Below are 21,789 nucleotides of genomic sequence, written 5' to 3' on the forward strand. Positions count from 1 at the left end.
CAGGGGCGAAAGCAGCTACAGAATCAGACTGTTAAGGTTCGGGGCACAGAGGTTTAAAGATCATCCAGCTCAACACCCATACCAGAGGCAGGGACAGCACTCCTCCTGAGACCAGGTTCCTCAAGGCCTTCTGGCGCCTGGCCTTAAACACTGCCATCTACTGCCCTTCTCAGAGGTGTAAGATACCCGAAAAGCTGCTCTGATACAGCAAAAACACATGACTAATTCTTCTTTCAATGCTGAGACCACATACTTACCCTAGTACACTCATGATACTACAGACAACAAAATAAAATACAAGGAAACTTTATTTTTCAGTTTTATCAACATTTTGCTCTGTTTTTTGTTGGTTTTTCATTGTTGTTTGCTTTTGTCTTCAAGCTGCTTATTAGTCGACAAGTCCGGTCAGTTTTTGTATTAAAAAGGATTTTGATGGAGGTAGCTTTGTCTCTGTCCTGGCTTTTGCTTGGTCTTGCCTGCACACTTGTCTCAGTAAACAAACTCAAAATAAAATTAAGAACGAAAACTGGAATTCCAGGCGGAGGCAACGAGCAATGCAGCCAGGTTTCTCCATGTAACAGACATGGCGCTGGGGCCTCCAGTCACTATGTACAGAGTCCATCATACATCCATCCCCCTCTCTCCTAAACACACTCCTTGCTCCAACGGGCTGGCTGCAGAGGAAGGAGTTTCTTCTCCTTCCAGAGACCTGAGCAGCAGCTTCCATGGAGGGAAACAGCACCCAGTCAGGAATGTCAGGCAGAGGGGTAGAGTGTGAAGGGGTGGGCTAGGGGAGTCACTTCAGCTTGGCCGAAAGGTCAACAGCACTGGGCCAGGAACTCACTGCTGCTGGGCCACCTGCAGGGCAAGAGAGGAGGAGCTGAGACTCCCGGGCTGGTCACGGGAGCCCGGCCCGGCCCTCGGAGGGCCCCTCCCCCCCGTGGCTCCCGTACTGACCAGAGCGGGTACGTACTTGTTGGGGCGGGGGCGGCGGCGGGGGCTCGCTGCTGCGGTTGGCCAGGCGGCTGAGGATGTTGCGCTCCGACATCTGGAGGCGCACCGCCACAGGGGGGATGCGGGCAATCGTGGCGGGCAGACGGGTCACATCGGCCTTCATGTCACTCAAAAGCTCCTCCAGCTGCTTCAGAACTACAAGAGAAAGGGACATCTGTTCGGACGGGAAAGAGACACCCCAGAGGGGACAACACTGCTGAACACCTATCCCACCCCTGTTTAACACACTGCATTACCTTTGTGCAGTACGGCATTGGCTGGTTTATTCCCAGCCATTGATTCCTTGGATAGGTGCTGGTGGCTCTCAGCCAGGCATTCCACCTCCGCAAAACGTGTGTTCAGAGCCATGGAGGGGTGAGATGGGTCTTCGGACATGTTCAGATAGGCAGCTCGCCGCAACTGCTCCTCGATCACCAGCGCTTGCTCCAGGAGCTGCAAGGTGGGGCAGCAATGAGTCTTTCAGCAGCTGCCTCAGAGGGAGCCTTGTCTGTGCCCCCAGTCTCTCCTGATCCAATTCCCCACCAGCTCGTAAGGGGAGATTGTGTAGCTGAATCTCTTTTCACCAGCCGGTTTTACTGAGTAGCCCAAAACAGTAAGAGCTTCATGAAGCAAAGTCAGATACACATATTGGGTTTAATAGACTACTACAACTCCTCTAGTATCTTCATTCCTGCTCTGATTCTTTTTACCCATTCTTTATGAGGCAAATGGGATGGAGATTATTCCTTGAACCCAAGGGAAAAGTATTCCATCCTATTTATAGAGAGAGTCTAGAATCTTGTAAGCATTTGGAGAAATCAGCTGGAATCCTGTCAGTGCACAACTTATAATTCAGTCTATAGTTAATCAACATTTTGCCCCAAGACTGAGACCTACATGGCTTTTACCTGATTGTAAATCACTCCCACAACTAAGCTATGTTCACTCCTAAAGAGGATCAAGTAGAGACTGAAGGAAGGCCTTTCAGCAACCAGAGTTCTGTTCAGGTACATGGAGTGGGTTGTAGCAGACTGAGCAGAAGCCACTTGAACCTTAAGCCTCTTGCTTAGTTGTTCAATAAACATTTGGATAGAGAGCACTGAACCAAGCTGCCCAACACCACTTCCAGAAAAAAGGGAGCTCCTATCATGGAGCAACTGCATGATCCTGAGATATGCTGCTTTTTTATTACCCCTAAAACAAAAGGCATTGCATACATCTTTCACTTTCTTGGTGGAAACCCAGAAGTGCAAGAACCTGTTCTTAGAGATCCAGGCAGTTATCACACTAAAGAGAAATCCTTACCTTAAATCTCCTTGCCAAAAACTTATTCTTTATTTCCAGGAAGTTACCCCTGTTCATCTCACCCTTGAAGGGTTCATTGAGGATGGCGTAACGTGGATCATTCTGAATATCCTGCCAACGGGCATAGCCATGACTGAGATGGGATGAGCTCAGGCAAACAAAGGCAGTGAAAACAAGGGAATACACAGCCCAGGCAGTACTGTTCTCCAGAGGGAGTGGGGAAAGGGGGTACAGAGAGGGGACAAACAGGAGCCAAGGAAGGGGAATGAGAACTATGTCCCGCCAAGTCTTAACTATGCTGCAAGAAGAAGCTCCCCCTCCCATCATCACTTTCACTCTTGTGAAGATAAAGCACTCTCTCACTTAACCTATGCCAGTCAGATCCAGAACGGTCACTTTCCCCGTGACAAGTTATGTACAAGGTGGGAGAATGTGTCTGTCATGGCAAGGATACTTGATAATCCCAGCTAGGAGCCAGTAGTCATGACGCCGATGCCAGATCTCATAGGTCTTCTTGGTGACAGTGGCAGCCCGCTCCTCATTCTGCCAGAGGGAGTGTAGTTCTGCAAAGGCAAGAGACACCAGAACAGGTGGAAGTTATTTCACAAACATAAGCAGGAGCTTATAAACGAGCTCAAGTAGATAAAGATCACATACCAGTGAAACCACCATCTGCTATGTTGAACATGAAGCGCTGCTTTACTGCCTTCTTGTGCCTTTCATCTACTGACTCTTTCAGCATCTCTCCATTCTGCAGCATCACCACATCTCTCTTATCATCATCCTTTTTCTCATCTGTACACATAGGAAATTTTTAAAGCAAACATGGCAGGTACTGCAACAAGTTGGACCCACAATGAATCCTTGCAGAAGAAGGGTTAAGGAAGAGAAGGGAGTCATCATGCCTCACCTTTCTCATCCAGAGTGATTATAGGAGGGTCAGGAGGATTTTCAGTAGCTGCTCTGTCTTCCACTTTCTCCACATCAGCTGCAGGAAAGAAGGGGAACATGAGATGCACAGGAACATAGCAAGTCCATAGTTTTATTCTTCAACCAATTAAACCCAATACTATACTGCAACTTCCCAGTTGATTTTTACATTTCAGCCTATTTCTTCAGGATTAAGTGCTTTGTACCTTTGCTTTCTACTTCCATTGGTTCATCTGGTCTTTCCTTCACTTCTGTTTCCTCTACTTTTTTTTCATCTGCTTCTGTGGAGTTCACTGGGGATTTTGCTTCCTGGGGTGGTGTCTCCACAGGCTGAGCACTCTGCTGAGGACAGTGATCAGTGAGACACAAAGTATAGCAGTGCATGACAACAGAACACAGTCACAGTCATTTGAAAAGCAGACACACACAAAACGGTGAGGCCAATTCTGAGGACCAGAGAGTTATCTTAAAGCATCACTCTCAAAACTCATCTCTGCCTCAGCTAAAACAAAGAGGTGGCAGAAGTAGAGAAATTAACAATTACAAGGCAAAAAAGCCAAAACTCACCTCCATAGGGGCCTCTGTTTCAGTAGCAGAGGCACTGAGCTCCTTCTCTGGTTCAGAAGGCTCTCCTTGCTCCTTAGCACTAGCTCCTTCTTCCACTTTTACTCCATCTTCTGTGTATTCCCCATGCCAGAGCAGCACAGGAGACAAAAGAGAAGCAAATCAGTAAGGCCTTCCCCACTACCAAGACCACTTCTTAGCTCCCAGAGATCAGGCCCATCAAAATGGAACTAACATGACTCCTCCTTCCTTTTCCTGCCCACTACAAATGCTGGGCTTCTCACTGATGCCAGCTCATCCCAGGAAAGCCAGTGTCCTCTCTTGCCTTTAAGGGCTTGCACATGTCTTTGGCAGCCCTCCTAACATGAGAGTAAGTTGATCTGCGTCCTCCCCCAGACCCCAGCACCACAGGTCTGGTGAGGGGAACAGCCAGGCTAAGGTCAGGACGCAGGGCTGTACAAGAGGGAGCCCTCACCAGGTGGAGGAACAGGGGCTGGTGTGTTCGGCTGTGTATCCCCTGGTGTTGAAGGAGTTGGAGTTTTGGGAGAGGGTGAGCTGGGCTGTGACAGTTTCTTGTTCTCCTCTATCTCTGCCAGTTCTGGCATACTCCAGCGGCCGTTCACATGCTCAAATTCCTGCACCTGCACAAGAGGGAGAGAAAGACATATCACTGGAGGAGTCATATAAAACTCATCCTTACACCTGTATGGGCAGAGCACTAAGCACACAACAAAAGTAGCGGTGAAAGAAGAGGTAACTCTCCAGCTCAAGACCCCAGTGACTACAGTTGTATGTAAGGCCAGCAAAGGCCACACTGCTCTGCCAGGCACTCACCTTTTTGCGTATAAGTGACATGACCCCAATGCGAGTAAGGACGTGCTGCCGAGAAAGACCTTCCCGTGGGACCCCATCTGCAAAGGTCTCAGCACCATCAGCTCCAGGTTCACATAAATGGCGCATGAACAGCGAGACGTAGGCCCTGCAGAGATTGAGAGAGAAGCAATTAGTTCATAAATTGCATTATCTGGAGACATGCATTGTCAGACTCCTGCCAGCACAAAAGGAAAATTACCCCGAGACTCTTAACTCATAGTAAGAGGTTCTGGGGCTCCAGGCTTCTTCAAGGGAGAATTTCCTAACAGAATCACTAAGTACATAGAGGACACACAGCTTACTCAAGAATCTTGAGCCAGAAACAATCATAAACCCACACAAGACTCTGTGAGAGTATTCCCTACATGCTTGTAGAGCCATGCTACTCCTATAAAAGCATTTACTTTTGGTGACTGAAGAGTCAGATCCAAGTAAGAGTTATCAACAATCCCAGCTTATACTTCTTTCTCCCACAAAGAATCAACCAATAAGTTAAGGAAATGTAGTCTCCAAGAAAAGGCCCAATTCTCATTCTTGCCAGACAGGTCTAGCTCCTGTCAGTCTTCCATTCCTGCGTACTGCAAACTCACTTGAACTCTTTCTCTGACTTGCCACGGAGGTCCCGAACAAGCCACTGAGTGGTGAAGGCATCCTGAGGTGGCATTCCGTAGCGCATGATAGCATTGAGGAAGGCTTTCCGCTGGCGAGCGTTGAAACCCAGCACCTGGAATGAAGGAGCAGACAGACGGATATGGCAAGAGGAATACAGGAGCAGCTGGGATGCAAATGCCTTCCCTGGTACAACTTACCTCGATGTTCCCTCCCACACGGGCCAGTAAGGGAGGCAGAGGCTTATCCTTGTCGTTTCTCAGGCCCTTGCGGCTAGGCCGACGAGCTGCTGAAGAGAGAAATGCAGCTAAGTAAAGAGACAATGCACAGCACGTTGTTGTGTGAGTACTGCCCCAGCAGGAGAGCACCACAAAATGTGTAAATCACCCAAATCAAGTCCCAGCTGTTCCCACACTCAAAGCAGCCCAGGAACTCTGTCTCCAGTAGAACTTACCTTCAGATCTCTCATCAAAGTCCTCGTCTCCTTCTTCAGAAGCAACTGAATAGTCTGACTGATTATCTGACTGGTCATCCTGCCAGTCTGAAAGAAAAACAGCACGTGAGCCTGAGACGCTACTCCGTTACTTCCCAGCAACATATACTTACACCCGTTTTTCCCCTCAGGCTCCTGTGGATTTGTACCTCTATCCTCCTGCGAGCCATCGTTGTAGTTCACTTGCTTGCGAATACGTTTGCCCTTGCCCAGATTCCTGGCCAGATCCTCCTGCTGTTGCTCATAATGGTGACGGAGCAGTTTCTCCCAGTAATCAGGATCTACCGATTCCTCCTGCTTGATAATTTCCCGTTCAACTTCCTCTTCCTCCTGCCAGAGAGGTAACCAACTTAGGGCCCTATGCTCCAAGTCCTAGCCTGTCATAGCAGATATATGCCTGCCTGCTTAGCCTTAAATGCTTCAGAGCTCAATTAACTTAATTGATCCTCCATCACTTCGGAGAATGTATTAGGCCTCATACTCACCCCCATCTCCTCCTCACGAACCACATACTGGGCCACCTTGAAGGAGCTGAGATATTCATTCATGCCCTGAAGTTCTGTATCTTCCGTTTCATCCTGGTTCCGATCCAACAGACGCTCAATTGCTTTGTCATCATAGTGGATGACACTACTGTCCTCACCTTCTTTGTTATCCCCTGAAGGAAGAGTACAGGGACCATTGCTGTATGGATCTCAATGGACTATGAAAGGGAATGCCACTCTAGACCCTCTCTGTAGAGTTATAATCAGCACTGTGTCTACAGTCTCTCACTAAATAAGGGGTCAGATCTCCCCACCCCCTTCACTTCTACTCCCAGGCACTCACCCCCCTCAGTTGCTTCATCCTTGAAGAGTTCTTCAGTGCCAAATTTGAGAATGTCATCAAGCTCCTGCTTGGACATGGAGCCTGTCTTGGAGCCCAATCCTGGTCTCACTACCAGGTGAGTTAGCATCATTTTCTTCTTGGCCACCTGAGTGATACGCTCCTCCACTGAGGCCCTCGTCACAAAGCGGTATATCATCACTTTCTTGTTCTGTCCAATTCTGTGTGCACGGCTGAAGGCCTAGAAAAGAGACGTGCTCAGAACAATCTAGAGATGCACAAGCAGCAGGTCTGACATACCCCACCTACCTCCACAAGCCTCCCACCTGCCCTCACGTTCGCTCTTAGCTTTAGTGAAGGCTGTGCCCTAGAAGATTGCTCCACTGTTTCACTTCCCATCTCTACCCATCCTCACTGCTCTAATTTCACGTATTTTAGAGGGGAAGTCTCACACTACTTCACTCTGATGACTTAGTGTCTCCTCTTCCTCAGGATTACTCCATAATGAGTGATCCCATTCAGACTCACCTGGATATCATTGTGGGGGTTCCAGTCTGAATCGTAGATAATCACAGTATCTGCTGTGGCCAAGTTAATACCAAGACCCCCAGCTCGAGTTGAAAGCAGAAAGCAGAACTGCTGAGCTCCAGGAGCTTAGATTAAAAAAAAAAAGAGAATAAAAGTAATCAAGAGAATGTGCAGTACTCAAAGAAGAATTTTTAATTGACCCACATCACCTGACAGGGAATTGCTACTAATTTAAGATTCCAGAAAGCAATAGAAGACTTGGGGCACAACAATCCCATGAGTATTAAGCACATACAAGGCAAGCTTTCATTTTACAGAAAAAGTAGGTGACTGTATACCATTGAAGCGATCAATAGCCTCCTGACGCATGTTCCCTGTGATTCCTCCATCAATCCGCTCGTATTTGTACCCTTCGTGTTCCAAAAAATCTTCTAGAAGGTCCAACATTTTAGTCATCTGCATATTGGAAAAGCACCACCACAGAAGAGTGAGGGCGGGCCAAGTGGATACTAGATCAACAGACTTCTTTCTCAGAAAAAGTATTCCAGGCCTAAAGGTTTTTTTCCATATACCTGAGAGAATATGAGCACCCTGTGACCTCCTTCCTTCAGGTTCTTTAACATCTTCTGGAGCAGCAACAGCTTTCCAGAGGCTCGAATAAGTGCACTACCATCATACATGCCATTTGGCATTTTTGGAGCTTCCTAAAAAGAAAAAGAGAAAGAGGGAATAAGGTGCAAAGCACACAAACAGCCTGAAGGGATGTAACTTTGCCTTAGTCCCCAGCTGATGCTGGCTCCACTGACCTTGGCACAACCACTGCCTGTACGAAACATCAGTGCTACCCTGTCCCTGTTCTCTTGCCATTTGACTCCTACATACTCTTCTCTTTTCTTACTTAGTCCCTACTCTTACAGTCTTCACAACCGCACATGAATCGAATCAAAAGATAGCTCCTACCTATCACATAAACGTGCTAGAAAAGAAATAGCCTTCCAGCATGCTGGGTCTAAATAAAGACAGGATGAAAAAAAACACATAAAAGCAGAAGGAGAGAAATGGGAACCCCTCCATGCCTCACCTAGGGAGCTAACTGGCTTCCTGGTAACAGCCAGCAGGGAATTTGCTTATACAGAATAAGTGACTGGACATACCATAGCAGCCACAGGAAAGAGATACGGGTGGTTACAGCACTTCTTCAGATCCATAACAACATTGAGCAATGAGACTTGGTTACCACCACCCCGTGCATTCAGTGCCTCAAAGTTTCTTGTCAAAATGTATTTATAGTATTTCCTGAAAACAAAAAAGAAAATAAAACAACTCAGCCAGTTGTCATGAGAATGACTAACCTACTCTTCTCTTACTAAACTCTGCACAGCTTCTGGCAATACTACCCTAGGCTCTGCCAGTGGCACTCACTATCTCTTTATCCCTTACACCAGAGCTCAGGATTAGTCCTTCCTGCTCTAGTGGCAGCCACTATGCAGAAAACCCTGAAGAGTAAGGATAAGGCTGCTTCAGCATCCTCTTTTAAACGGCAGAGCAGAGAAACAGCAGTTCAACAGCAAGGGCTCTCTTCACCCCCACACTCACTTCTGCATGGGACTCAGCTCCACTCTGACAATGAGTTCAGTCTTAGATGGCATATTCTTGAAAACATCAGCCTTGAGACGCCTCAGCATATGCGGGCCCAGCATGTCGTGCAGCTTCTTGATCTGATCTTCCTTGGCAATATCCGCAAACTCTTCTAGGAAGCCCTCCAAGTTACTGCAGGGAAACAGACACTCAGCAAACAGCACAAAGGAAAAAGAGCAAAAGAGCAAGCGAGGGGAAAGGAGTGACAAGACAGGCAGGCTGACTGGCACGGCAAGACATACTGGAATCTCTCGGGCGTCAGGAAGTTCAGCAGGTGGAACAGTTCCTCCAGGTTGTTCTGCAGGGGAGTTCCCGTAAGCAGCAGCTTGTGCTGGAGGGAGTAACCATTCAGCACACGGAAGAACTGGAAAGGACAAAGCAGGGAAGAAAGTGGGAAAATAAACCAAAACTCACACACAAATACACCAAAGGCTTATTAAGTCATAGACTTAAAAAAAAAAAATAATTCTAGAAAGTTGACACCAATCTAGGGTTCAATTTAGATCACATCAGCTGTTTGGACAAGACTTTCAAGTAGTTCACATTCCAGCCAGGGTTACTAGACTGATCTTATTTGGATCATTGTTCTGCATAGCTAAACCATGACTGCAGCAAATCCTCTGAGCCATCAGGTGCAAGTAGGTTTTCCTTTGCTCTTACAAGTCACAATCTCTTTCAGACCACAAATCCTTTCTAGACTGCTGTACTATGTATTTTTTCTTCCTAAATTAGCGTTCCACATTCCTACAACTACTCTGCCTTGAGAATTCTAGAAATAACTAAGTCACTCTTCCTATTCATATCACTCCTGGCAGTGCTCCAGAGCCCTGAACAAGCAGAGGAGAAAAAGAGCTAAGGGTTTGCCAATGTGTTCTAAAGGTAATTTGCACTGGCTTTCACAAAAATGAAGTAATTCCAGACAGATGTAGTGAGCAGTTAAAAGTACTGCACTGAAAAGCACAAGTCTATCATGTTCACCTGCACAAATTAACAGTAAAGCAGTAATTTATCAGTTTGGCCATTTCTTTGCTTATCATACACTTAGCATGACACAAGGTCAAACTTAATGAAAGCAGCTGTACTAAATGGTAAACAAAAAACAAATCACTTGTGTTTTGGTTATTGCACCAGAATAGTACTTCTAGTGGCCTCCACAGGGACTTATCTTTCTATGTAGTTATAGTTAAAATATTTTTATTTTGGAATCAAATGTGGAAGTTACTAATTATATCTGCAAAACTTTAGGAGATGACCCAAATTTGTCAAGAAGCACCTGACCTAATCTATCTTGCAGCCAAACACCTATAAGCTGTTCTTATAGGACAGGAAACTGCTGTAGAAAAAGATTTAATGGTTCTGCATAGTGTCATAGTGTGACCTTGAGCCTTTACATCCTCTTTCAATTAATGAATATTAATAGTAAGCATTCATTCCTACTTCCAGTGGTTTCAATGCTAAGCACAGAATGGCATCCAGTCTTAGTGCCTACAACAAAACAAGATCTAGAAACTGAACTGCATGCACAGCTGTGATGTCTCAGGAAGATACCTCATGCCAAGATCCAAAACACTAAAGCCATTTAAACAAAACAAACAAAAAAAAGAAATCAAGCAGCAATTTTCTCTTACAGTCTCCAGGAACCTCTAAACCCAGCTTTCCAATAAAAATTGGTTTTGGCATACAGAGCACTGGAATCCAGCTGAAGACAGACAAATCAATACCAGAATTAAGGCACAAGGCCCACCTAGGGAGGGGCTGGATTAAGAAAGTACAGTCAAGTCTACTCAATTCAAACAAGCTTAGTTAAGGTGCAGGCTCATATTAAAGCAACTATATGGCTTTCAGCACCTACCCAGGCATTTTTAAACACCTCTGCCCACCTTCAGTTTCTGCAACACCTAATTAGTTCTGCTACAAAGCCAGATAAACACAGAGAGCAAGCCTACTCTGGAAGCAGGGTAATTCTGCTCATGGAGCATGTTTTATGCTCAGCATGGTAAACCTGTACAGAATAGAGGTGGTGCAGGTGTGTGATGCTTTCAGAGAAATCATTTTGTATTTCAAAGCAACAACCACATCCAGGTTTTTCTGTTTTTCAGTCTAGACCAATTGCCCATTCACCTGGAAAGAAAGCTGTTTTAACCAGTGATCTATATAAGTAAAGCTGTTGCCAATGATGATTGATCTCCAAATCCAGGCTGTTGATTTTTCTTTTTATTAACACATCAAATTTACTACTGAACAAATGACTAAGAGCTGTCTCTCTCCCCTGCAACATATGCCATGCCCACGAGCCACCTATGCTTCTCTGTACCTTAGACTGGTTGTTCTTCAGTCTGTGAGCTTCATCCACAATGAGACAGGCCCAGTCAATAGAGCCTAGTATGGCCATATCAATTGTGATCAATTCATAGGAAGTCAGAAGCACATGGAACTTGACAGCAGCCTCCTTCTGCAAAGGAAAAGAATGAACATGTAATGGGATAGAGGATGCAGTGCTCGTCCATAAAGTCATCCTGATAAGCCATGGTCAACAGCACATAAACTTTCATACTCACAGTCTCCTGTCACAAGACTCAAAATGCTGCCCAAACCATTTTAGCCTTTTAATTCCCTATTGCTCTCAACACATGTAAGTCTCCTTAACCCCCTCAGTACTTGCTGTTTTTGGACAGATGCCAAATACTCTAACAAAGATGTTTAAGAAGTAAGTAGTGAGTAAAGGCATGTTAGAGAATTGAGATTTGGAGAAGAGTGGCTCACCAGAAAGCTAAGACTTCTAAAGATAAATAGTGTACCATGAAGCTTTAAATTACTATTAATACTTAAGGCTGTTCCATTTCAAAGGAAGGAAATGAGTATCTGCCTCTGCCACTGAAAATACTTTAGCTGCCATCTTGGTTTTATCAGGAAGACTTCAGTTCTACAAGAAGTAGCCACCTAGGTCAGAGTCTTCCTGTCTGGGCACAAAATGCAATTTCTCACATGTCTGGGTACAGCCTGTCAGCCAATTCCTCAGGATGAAAAGGTTCATACTTGTTTTGTGTATTTGTGTTTTACACAGAGTGGCAATTCTGACATGAACTTAGATCTGTAGAACTAAAGAAGCACAACTTCACAGGTTAAGTAGGGAAGACAGAGGGACTTGCCTAGGATCAGTATTACCTTAGTCAACTGTCTTTCTCCAGTACTAAATCAGTTCAGACTAGCAGGAGTATTTAAACAGTCTATAGCAAGAGTCTGAATGTCCACTTGTCATCAATTTGGAGTTATTTCCCCTTGGAAACTACAAGCATAATCAGCTCTCAGGGACAGCAGAGTATCTGAATCTCAGCCGCTCAAAGTCAGTTGAATGCATCTCAATTCAGGCTTGTATTAAAGCAGAGTTCTGTTACCTTCATTCTGGATGCTTTTTTGCCTCCACGTATGGCATTATCCTCAAAAGTGAACTCATTCTCACGGATGATGGCCCGGCTGTCCTTGTCCCCAACGTAGGTCACTACATACATATCTGGGGCCCACATCTCAAATTCTCGTTCCCAGTTGATGATTGTGGACAGTGGTGCACTCACCAAGAAGGGACCCTTGGAGTGGCCCTACAAATAGTCAGTAAGAGCATTAGATGACTGCAATCACTAATACAGGCAGACTGTCCCTGGGCAGTGACCTCCCAGCTCTCACCTCTTTGTATAAGGAATACAGGAACACTGCTGTCTGCACAGTCTTCCCCAGACCCATCTCATCAGCCAAGATTGTATCTGTGCCCTGGGCCCAAGAGAAGCGCAGCCAATTCAGCCCTTCCAGCTGGTAGGGATGCAAGGTCCCCCCTGTTACATCGAGGTACTCCGGTTGCCGGTCATATTTCACTGTTGGCTATAGTGGAAAGAAGGAAGAGTTGGAATCCTTTCACTCCCTCAGATAACTAACAAGAGTCCTTCTTCTTAGCCACCCTTATATTCACTAGTACAAATGAGGGTCCACAGATGACAACCATCAAAGCCAATTTCCAAATGGCCAAAGGCATCCAACAAGAAGCCTTTTTTTTTGGTAAAACCCTTTCACCAAGAGCTAGGGAGTCTGACCCAATGGACACAGTGGACCTTGGTCTGAAGGCTCCCTAATGCCACTTATTCTTTGGGCTATGAGGGAGCTCCAAACCATACGCTGGTCACTCTTCAGTTTCCTATTTTTCTGCAGGCACCTCAAAATAAGCAGCTCTATCAGATGGCTCCAAAGCAAAAAGCATAACTCACATCTACTGTGGGAGTCTCCGGGGGTCTTTCCAGTTTCCGCATCTTCACTTTCTTTAACTTCTTACCAGGCCTGCCCTCTTCACCTCGCATCAGCTCCCTATGCAGACACAGTCCCAAGGACATGTAAGTTTAATGGTTTTTTATTAACAGATGGAGCAAAAATTATTGCAGAGGACAGGAGGGCAATCACCCAACTCAAAAAGGCTCAAGAGAACAGGGCTGGAACCTTCATGGTAGAGAGGAAGAAGGTCCCTGCCCAAAGGCATAAGGAGTCACCAACAAGGAGATGCTTCTTGCCCATTTTCATCTATTAATCCAGCCAGTGACAGAGGCTGACATACTGAAGTATTTTGTCTTGAGGGAAGGGAAAGGAAAACAACCTCCAGATACTTCTCCTACCTGTGATTCCAGTAGGCTTGCTTGTAGAGGTCATAATCTTGAATATCCACATCTTCACTTTCCCAGGATGCCTGGTCATAGGGTAGGTCTCTCCATTTAATCAAATAGTGGACATTACCCTTCTTATCGACACTGCAGAAGAAACCAGTAAGTCTCAAGCACAGTGAGATGGCAGGATTCCCCCAATCCACTCAAATGGAAAGGAAGACCTCTTAATGAAGCAGGAAAAACAGAACAACAATGTCTGTTATACCAACAAAGAACTCCCACTGTTTCTCCCAGTCATACTGCGGTTTAGCTCATCCCCTCTCCCTTAGCCCTGCTTAAGGTCTTTGTTGAAAATCCTCTTTGTTACACCCCCTACCTATGATTAAGGATCCTGTGGATCATCATCCACTCTGGCTTGATCCCATATCGATAGAAACGCTCTTCCATCTCAGCGTATTTGGGGTCCTTGTTTTTTCTCTTTCGGCTTTTCTCTTCTTCCCCTCCAAAGTCTCCTGAGGGCGGCTCATCCATATCATTTTTGCGTTGGTAGTTACGAAACATGACCTGGCAGTGCAACTCCAGCTGCAGTCAGGACACAAGCAGTCACTAGGTGTTTCAGCCTCAATTGCCCACCCTTATGCCATGGTAGGTTCCTCCACTCACCTGCAACTCTGACACCCAGGAGCAGTGCCAGTAGGACATGCCCTGCCATTTGACAAAGAACTGCCTTTCAGGCCGACCCTCCAGAGGCTTTGGTGGTGGAGCATTAGGGTCTGCGTCGGGTGGACGTGGTGGTGCAGGGCCCACTGGGGGCTGACCCCATTTCCAGATCAAGATCTTCTGCACCTTTCCTTTCAAAGCTGGGCACTGGGAAGTTAAAGAGAGCTTGATGCATCACACTGTATGTGCTTCTAATATGGAAGCACTGAAGAGCAGAAACAGTCACTTTTATGGTTTCACTACACAGATAGAATTTGCTAGACTTGACAAGCCCAGTAGTCTGTCCAACTACAACTTCATTGAAAGTCCGTGCAAAAAAAATTCTGCTGTAGAATTAAGGGCCCAACATATGCAGGTTTTTTTTTTGTTCATCACCTTCTGTAAGCAATCAGCATCATGTATACTACCTATTTCAAGAAATTTCTGGAGAAGCATAGTATTTCTCCTAACCATGTACTAAGAAAGGTCTTAGCATTACAAACTTACAACAGTGCAAAACCAGTTTGTCTCAGCATCAGTTTAAATTACTTAAAGCACTGAATTTGCTTGCACTTGATCTTCTGCCTCTACACACATAGAGGAGCCCAAAAAAGTGATCCATGGCATGCTGGACCAAAAACTGCCCAACTACCCTGCATGTGGACAAATCTCTTGAGACCCAAAGGCTGTAGCCTGGTTCTTCCCATTGTCTGGAGAAAGCAATCAAGCAATCAAAGCACAGTACAGCTACAAAAAGTCAGGCCTTTAAGCTTTATGACAAAAGCATGTGAGGAGACAGTCTTCAAAGGACCATGTATTTCCACAGAAACATGATGATCCAAAGGGATTAGATCAATCACCTCTTGTAGCAATAGGACAATGGTACTAGCAGAAACTCACAGTGCAGCGAGGACACAGCCATTCTCCATTGGGAATCTCAGGCAGCGGGGGATTCAGACAGTGGATGTGATAGGATGAAGGACAGGCATCACAGCACAGCAGCTCTCCTCCATCCTTGCAGACTCTACAGAACTCCATGTGGTGGTCATCCTCTTCCTCAGCATCCCCCACTACATCCTCCAGGATTTCCTCACCTTCAGAGTTATCCTCCTTTGCTTCCCACTGAATGCCCTCTTTTTCCTATGGGAGAGGGAAATCAGAACAACAAAGTGATTATTTCATTACCACAGAAACAACCCCAAGCCACTTGACATCCCCCTCATATATGATCTCTTGCACCATTTGGGGAATCCAATACTCACACAGTGTGGGCAGCTCCACTTGCCCTCTGGAGCTTTCTCCATGTCCGGGTCCAGGCAAACCATGTGGTAGGCACGAGGGCAGGTATCACACAATATAATTTCTCCTCCCTGCTGGCACACCTCACAGTAGTCCTGGTGATCAGTCTCATAGCCATCCACAGCCACTGTGGAGTCATCTTCACCTGCAGAGGGTGATGAGGAGTTACCACAATACAAGCCACAGGTACAGGTTTCCTACAGCCAGGGAGAGTTTTCTCCCAAAAGCCTACACAGCCATCTAGAGACCCAGAATACAAAACTCCTACTCCATATAAATAAACAGAGCGAGAAGGAAGACCTGGATACAGGAGCAAAACAAGTCCCTTTGTGCCCCCTTTCACCCATGAAATAAAAGGTATAGTTAAGGCCAGGAAAACTCAGTACTGCATCTGTTTCCCTAACAAAGAACTCCTGGAAGAACTTCTGAAGACCTTTTCCTTATTCAAAATAATATCACGTTCTTCCTTCACAATCAATTCTCCCTCAAGTACACTGTTAAACATCAGAACTCCACAGAGATATCCCCCTAATCTTCCTACACACTTAGCTGTGGTTGTCTCCAACTGGTGGCAAGTATCTTTACCTTTCTTTTTCTTCTTCCCAGCCTTGAGTTTTTTGCGACTGCGGCTACTACGGCTTGTAGAACCATCTGACACAGAGTAGCTGTTGATGCTGGCATCATCAAAGTCTGACTCCACATCCAGATCATCATCTTCACTCTGAGGCAGGTAAGAGAAAAGCTTTGTTACTCAGACACACATGCTGGGGAGCAGCAGTCAGACACACCCCCAGGATCCCTATCACATCATGACCTCCTCCTCAAGGTCAAGAAAGGAGCATCACTTACTGATGATCTTTTACGCTTGGAACCAAATCCTCCCAGTTTGATTTTCAGTGGTGCCACCTTCTTTGTTTTAGGTTTCTTGATATCAGGAATACGAGGACTGGCCTTTGGCTTCCGCCGGGCATTGGGCCCTGGGAACACAGGAGGCAGAGTCAGAAGGGCTATGGCCTTGACACCAGTCACATTTTATCCTCCTGCAGACTCTCATCTCACCTTTGCCCTCCTTTGTCTTGGCTTTCCTGAGGGGCACATCTACGGGGGGCTGTGGCAGGACAGCATCCACGTTAGTCACCATACTCTCGACTACTGCAACAGCTGCAGCTGCAGCAGCTGCCACAGATGCACCTGAACTTCCCTTGAAGGGGTTGTTGGTGCTAAACTCCCTCCATTTGGCTCCCAGGACCATCATCATCTTCGACACTGCTATTTTAGGGTTCTTGGCTGCGATAAGTGGCCTGTGCACAGTTAAGGAATGAAAGAAAGGTTACTGAACCACCCTGAAATGCAGATTATTCCTCCCCACTACCACCCCCATCAGCACCTTTATCTCAACTACATTCCTTTCTAATCTCTGATCTCAACAGCCAATGAATCTCCCCACTCTCATCCTTCACTATGTGAAAGATGGAAATGTTTGGGTGCAAAAAAATGGAATTTAGCATAGCAGGGAAGAAAGGGGACTTGCACCATCCTGATGACTGAAAGCAAAAAAGCTAGCAATCAATTATTATACTGTTGCTTCAGTTTTCACTCTAGGTACTACACTAGTGTGCACTGAGGCTCCAAAATCAAGGGATCTAGTTTTTGTCCCATCTATTTTTTTGTTCCCAAGTTTTTTTAAGTATAGGCTTGCAGCTCACCTGACAAACTGGCTGAAAGCTTTGTAGTTGGTGAGTGTGCGGTAATCCTCCTCTGTGAAGATGTGATCAATATCCTCCATGCCCCAGTCTTCCAGGAGCTGAGCAGAGGACTTTGGCTCCTATGAAAAGAGAAGCATGGCAACTCTGAGCAGAGCTTCCACACATCTTCCACATTCCACAGATGACCCAGGGAATTTTTTTCCCCCCACATCCATTTATCACTACCATAGGACACAGCTGCAACAACACATCAGTGGAAATGGGAAAAGTATTTGGATTCAATATAAATTCCATGTGTGCTTAAAGTAGTAAAGAGGGAAGAATGCAAGGTGGGAAAAAGGTGAAGTCAAGAGGTCTAGTGGAAGAAGAGACTACACAGTCCCAACTCCCTGTACAATCACTAAGGGAAAGCACAGTGATCCCCCAAATCAGATACTACATGGGGAATGAGAAGCAAGCAGGCAGCAGGGTAACTTGTTACCTTTGAATCATCATCTTCTTCTTCCTCTTCCTCCTCCTCCTTGCGCTTGGCTTTGTTTTTCTTTTCCTTCTTGGGTCCTAATTTCTTCTTTTTCTTCTTCCCAGGGGTATAATCACTGCCCTCGCTGTCAGAGCGCAGAACCTCTTCTTCTTCCTCCACAAACTCATTCCCCTCACCAGAGCTGTCCCCCAGCTGGGGAGGGAGGGAGAGATCAGGCATGAGAAAATACCCTGGATAAACACTAAACACTGTTATCTCCCCAAGCTCCACAAGATTCATTCAAAAGATTGCTGCTATCAGCCAACAACAATAAGCACCCTCACCTTCTACATCCATATTTTAGAGTGTGACCTTAGGCATCCTTTTTCTTACCTCCTTCTTCTGACGCTTGCTGAGCTTGGGAACTTTGGGTTCCTTCAGTTTCTTGGGCTTCTTCTTCTTCTTGATTTTGGGAGTGTCAGCCTCTGACAGAAGCTCTTCTTCTGGCTCTTCTTCAGGTTCTGGATGTGAAGAGGTGACATGTCTCATTCAACCCCCTTCTGCGCAGTGCAGTATAGCCCCCCTTCACAGAGATCAACTTGTCTGCTTCTTGCTACGTACTTACAAGCAGAGGTGGTTACAACTCTTACTGTTCACAACAGATACTCAAAAACTGTATCCTAAGGTACCACCAACATGGTTTATCCCCCTCCCAACACCACCTATTTCCACAATCTTGCTTCTCCAAGCAGAACTGCAGTCAGAACTTGGGGACAAGAAGTTTGCCATAATCCAACAAGAAGAGGAAAGAGCATAAAACAGATGGCCACATCTAAAAGGGGCAAAACTGAATTCATTTGAGAACCTGAGTAGGATACTGTTTTAGTCCATGGATCTCCAGGAAAAAAAAAAAAAAAACTAGCCTTTTCAGCAGTACAGAACATCCTACAGCTGCATGCAAAACACAGGCCAGTAAGCCACTACTTTTCCTCCTCCATAGGAAAGTTGTTACTCAGCAACTCTATTCTGATCCAGATTAGACAGAACCTTCCCCCAGCCCCAGCAGCCAGCAAGCTGCCTGCCGGGCCAGAACACACGCCAGTTCCCCAGCACTAGTGCACACTTCCATCTGTGTGCCCCCATTCCTGGCTGCCCTTGGCCCGAGGGGGCAGAGGCAGCCAGACAGCCCTTCCTTCTCTTTGTGGCAGGCTGCGGTAGCAGCGCGGCCACCCGCCCTCCCTGCCGCCCCGCCCACTGCACACAGCCGGAGTCACTCCTTCTCCCTCCAAGGGAAAATGGCCTCCTGACCACCCGAGCTGGGCAGGATGGAGGAAGCCACAGGTCAGAGGAGCTACTGCAGCCGTGGTTGAAACAGCACAGATAGACGTCTCAGAACCTGGAGTGCCATGCCTGGCCCCAGCCATATTCCCAGCCAATGGATGTCTCTTGGCTCCCATGGTGCTGCAACACCAGGTCCTTCAAGGATCAGGCATCTTCTCCACCAAGTTCTGATTCAGAGCCTCTAATGACCTACCCTTTCCAAGGTATCACCTAAACCTCTCAATTTTGCAGTGATTTTACCAGGTTTTTTGCAAACAGATTTTCATTACTGATAGTCCCATACTGCCCAAGATCTCAGAGGTGCCAGAAAACTCCAGAGATGAGGCTTAAGAAAAAAATGCCAAACAAACAAAAATCCAAAACTCCACAACACCATCTTCCCTCCTCCAGTTACATTTCTCATATATGACACAACACTCCAGCATGAGTTAATAGGAAATCCCACACTTGTGCTACAACTGACTACATACATCACTCCTTTTTCACAAGGAAGTGAAGAATCCAGATGCATGTCCACAGAGCAGGTCATCAACAGCAGCAGAAGCAACAAAAAAAAAAAAGCAAACCAGAAGAAATCCCAGGGCTCTAACGTAAGCCTCACATTGACAATGAGGATGCAAATACAAGGGAAAAAGCAAGATGTAAGGACTAAAGAAAAGCAAAGGTGAGCAAGCAGCACAGAGTAAGAATCCTCAATAATTGGGTGTGGTGATGAAGGAAAGTGGGTCACGCAACAGCCCAGGGCAGTTTTTTCTGGACGTCAGCCGGCCTTAGCTCCCAGATGAAAGCAAGCCAGGCAACCTGCCCTTTCACATACTACTTCCTCTTCCCCCTCCCCATTCATGAAAATTGAAATTCACAAGCATTTCGGTACCCTGTCAGAATTGGCCGCTCTGCCCCCACCTGCTACACCTCCTCCAAGCACAGGCCCTGACAACCTGCAATGGCTTGGAACAAAGTCAGCTCCACCTGACACAAAGCCTCGAGCCTCTCACTTCAAAGTAACCCTGGGACTCTGATATCAAAAGCATACCTGTGACTTGCAGCAAAAAAAAAACCAAAACCAAAAACATTCCCCAACACATCATGCACTTCACATATTCAGCTTGAAACCAACATTATCCCCACTCCACAAGCATGCCCTGCAGGCTCCCCATACCTGGATGCTGGGGGATAGCGTTGTTCAACAGGATCTCCATCTCATCATCATCACTGCCCCCTGAGCATGGTGATGGAGATCCAATGCCCGAAGCCATGTCCTCCACACTGGGGGAGGCCTGGGCTTACACAGGTTATCTGTCGTCTTCTTGCCAGTCTGGCCAGTACTTCATTGAAAAGAAAAACACAAAGTTACAGCAAAACTGAACTCCGTTCTGCCAAGCGATAGTGCTACTAAGAGGATCTGTGAGAAAGCCTAGACAGCAACTTTACTGGCTTTGGAGCCTATGGATAATAGAACCACTGGCAGGCAGCAAGGATCACTTTAGAGTTGTGATAAAGCAGGCTTTGGAGACACTAGATATTAAACTGAGTCAGCAACTCATCGCTGGCGAGGAAGCCAAAACAGCTGTCCTAAAGGAAAACTCTCCCGTCCTCTGCAGCCAGGCGCCCTCGGTTATTTCTGCCTTGTGCCGGGAGAAGGCAGCGGGGCAAGCAAGGCAGCCGGGCTTCCAAGGGAGCCCCGGGGCCAGCGGGGCGGCAGTCAGCGCGGCGCCCTGGCCAGCAGCCCCAGCCCGCCCCGGGCTGGCACTGCAGCGCTGGCCCAGCCCCTGCCCGGCCGCCGGCCGCACACAAAAGGCCGGGCGGGCTCGGCGGCCCCGCTCCGCCGCCCCCGCCCGGAGCGGGGCTGCGCGGCGCAGGGCGGGGGCGGGGGGCACCGTCTCCCGGGCGGGGGCGTGGGGCGGGGCCGGGGAAGTCCGGCGGGCGTGCGGCGAGGGGCCGCCGTTCCCCGGGGGCCGGCGCAGGCCTGGGCTGCGGGCACCGGCGAGGCGGTTGCGGGGCGGGGGAGGAGGGGCCGGACCCGTCCTGCGGCCGCCCGGGCACAGGGACGGCGCGTCCCCGCAGGAGCTGCGGCCAGAGCCGACGGGGCGTCCGGCGGAGAGACGCCTCTGCTGGCCCGGGCGCCCCAGGAGACGGCAGATGATGGCCTTGCCCGCCCTCGTTCCCTCCCGGCTCCTCACCCGGCTCCGGACCCCGGCTCCTCTCTCGCCGCTGCCGCCGCTGAAGGGAAAATGGCTCCGGCCGCGGCACCGCCTCTTAAAGGGGAAAAAAACCCGGCTAGGCCCCGCCCCCTCCCGCCTACATCCCATAATATGCCCCAGGACCCCGGCAACAGGCCCCGCCCCCGTCTCCCCGGCAAACACACACCCCCTTCCCCCCCCCCCCCCGACATCCCATAATACTCACCCTCCCCTCAGAACTTCCCACTCACTGCCCGGCCCGGCATCCCATAATAATAACCACCCCTCCCGCCGGTAACATCCCATAATACTACCCCCCCCCCTCCGCCCGCACCTTCACCCCGAGAAACATCCCATAATACTCCCCCACGCTCGCACCCCTTCGCTCCGGCATCCCATAATACTGACCCCCACCAAGAAACATCCCATAATACTGTCCCCCCGCCCCGCGCGGGACCCCGCGCACCGGGGCAGGGCGCCCCCCCGCGCCTCCCGGGGCTGCCATCCCATAATAGGCACGTCCCCCTCCCGCGGGGAGAGCGCGGTGGGGAGGGGGGGAAGGGCGCACTGTGAGGACCCCCCCCCCCAACATCCCATAATAGTCACACCCAGAGCGCGCACATCCCATAATAGTCACACCTCCCCACCTCCCCCCCCGCCTCGCGCCCAGGCAGGCATCCCATAATAGTCGCCGGGAGCCACCGTC

The 21,789-nt window shown here is 47.9% G+C and overlaps 1 protein-coding gene and 1 non-coding gene across 5 annotated transcripts; both read right to left on the reverse strand.

The window, feature by feature from the left end:
- Positions 1–290: 290 nt before the first annotated feature.
- On the reverse strand, positions 291–21,189 carry CHD4 (chromodomain helicase DNA binding protein 4). 4 transcript variants are annotated; one of them, XM_066572163.1, is made up of 40 exons: positions 21,084–21,189; positions 20,063–20,228; positions 17,956–18,083; positions 17,584–17,775; positions 17,103–17,221; positions 16,456–16,697; positions 16,246–16,373; positions 15,982–16,117; positions 15,360–15,541; positions 14,998–15,237; positions 14,062–14,265; positions 13,775–13,980; positions 13,411–13,542; positions 13,012–13,108; positions 12,440–12,631; positions 12,154–12,354; positions 11,073–11,210; positions 9,001–9,122; positions 8,717–8,890; positions 8,275–8,416; positions 7,693–7,824; positions 7,459–7,576; positions 7,121–7,245; positions 6,596–6,833; positions 6,253–6,425; positions 5,917–6,097; positions 5,729–5,815; positions 5,475–5,560; positions 5,256–5,389; positions 4,627–4,771; positions 4,268–4,433; positions 3,796–3,905; positions 3,435–3,570; positions 3,209–3,286; positions 2,956–3,093; positions 2,753–2,861; positions 2,299–2,431; positions 1,251–1,446; positions 958–1,149; positions 291–858 (listed from the first exon to the last, which is right to left on the reverse strand). In XM_066572163.1, the coding sequence occupies exons 2-40, from the start codon at positions 20,157–20,159 to the stop codon at positions 797–799; spliced, it is 5,811 nt and encodes a 1,936-aa protein (XP_066428260.1). In that variant the 5' UTR covers positions 20,160–20,228; positions 21,084–21,189; the 3' UTR covers positions 291–796. The 4 variants fall into 4 exon arrangements, with proteins under 4 accessions (XP_066428260.1, XP_066428259.1, XP_066428261.1 ...); XM_066572162.1 differs by having other exon boundaries at positions 3,435–3,567; positions 5,475–5,563; XM_066572164.1 differs by having other exon boundaries at positions 974–1,149; positions 5,475–5,563.
- Positions 4,103–4,241, reverse strand: LOC136553841 (small Cajal body-specific RNA 11). The gene has a single exon (XR_010783241.1). It is a non-coding gene; the product is annotated as a small Cajal body-specific RNA 11 (non-coding RNA).
- Positions 21,190–21,789: the final 600 nt, after the last annotated feature.

Source organism: Molothrus aeneus, chromosome 2, assembly GCF_037042795.1.
Source record: "Molothrus aeneus isolate 106 chromosome 2, BPBGC_Maene_1.0, whole genome shotgun sequence".
Lineage (NCBI taxonomy): Eukaryota > Metazoa > Chordata > Aves > Passeriformes > Icteridae > Molothrus > Molothrus aeneus.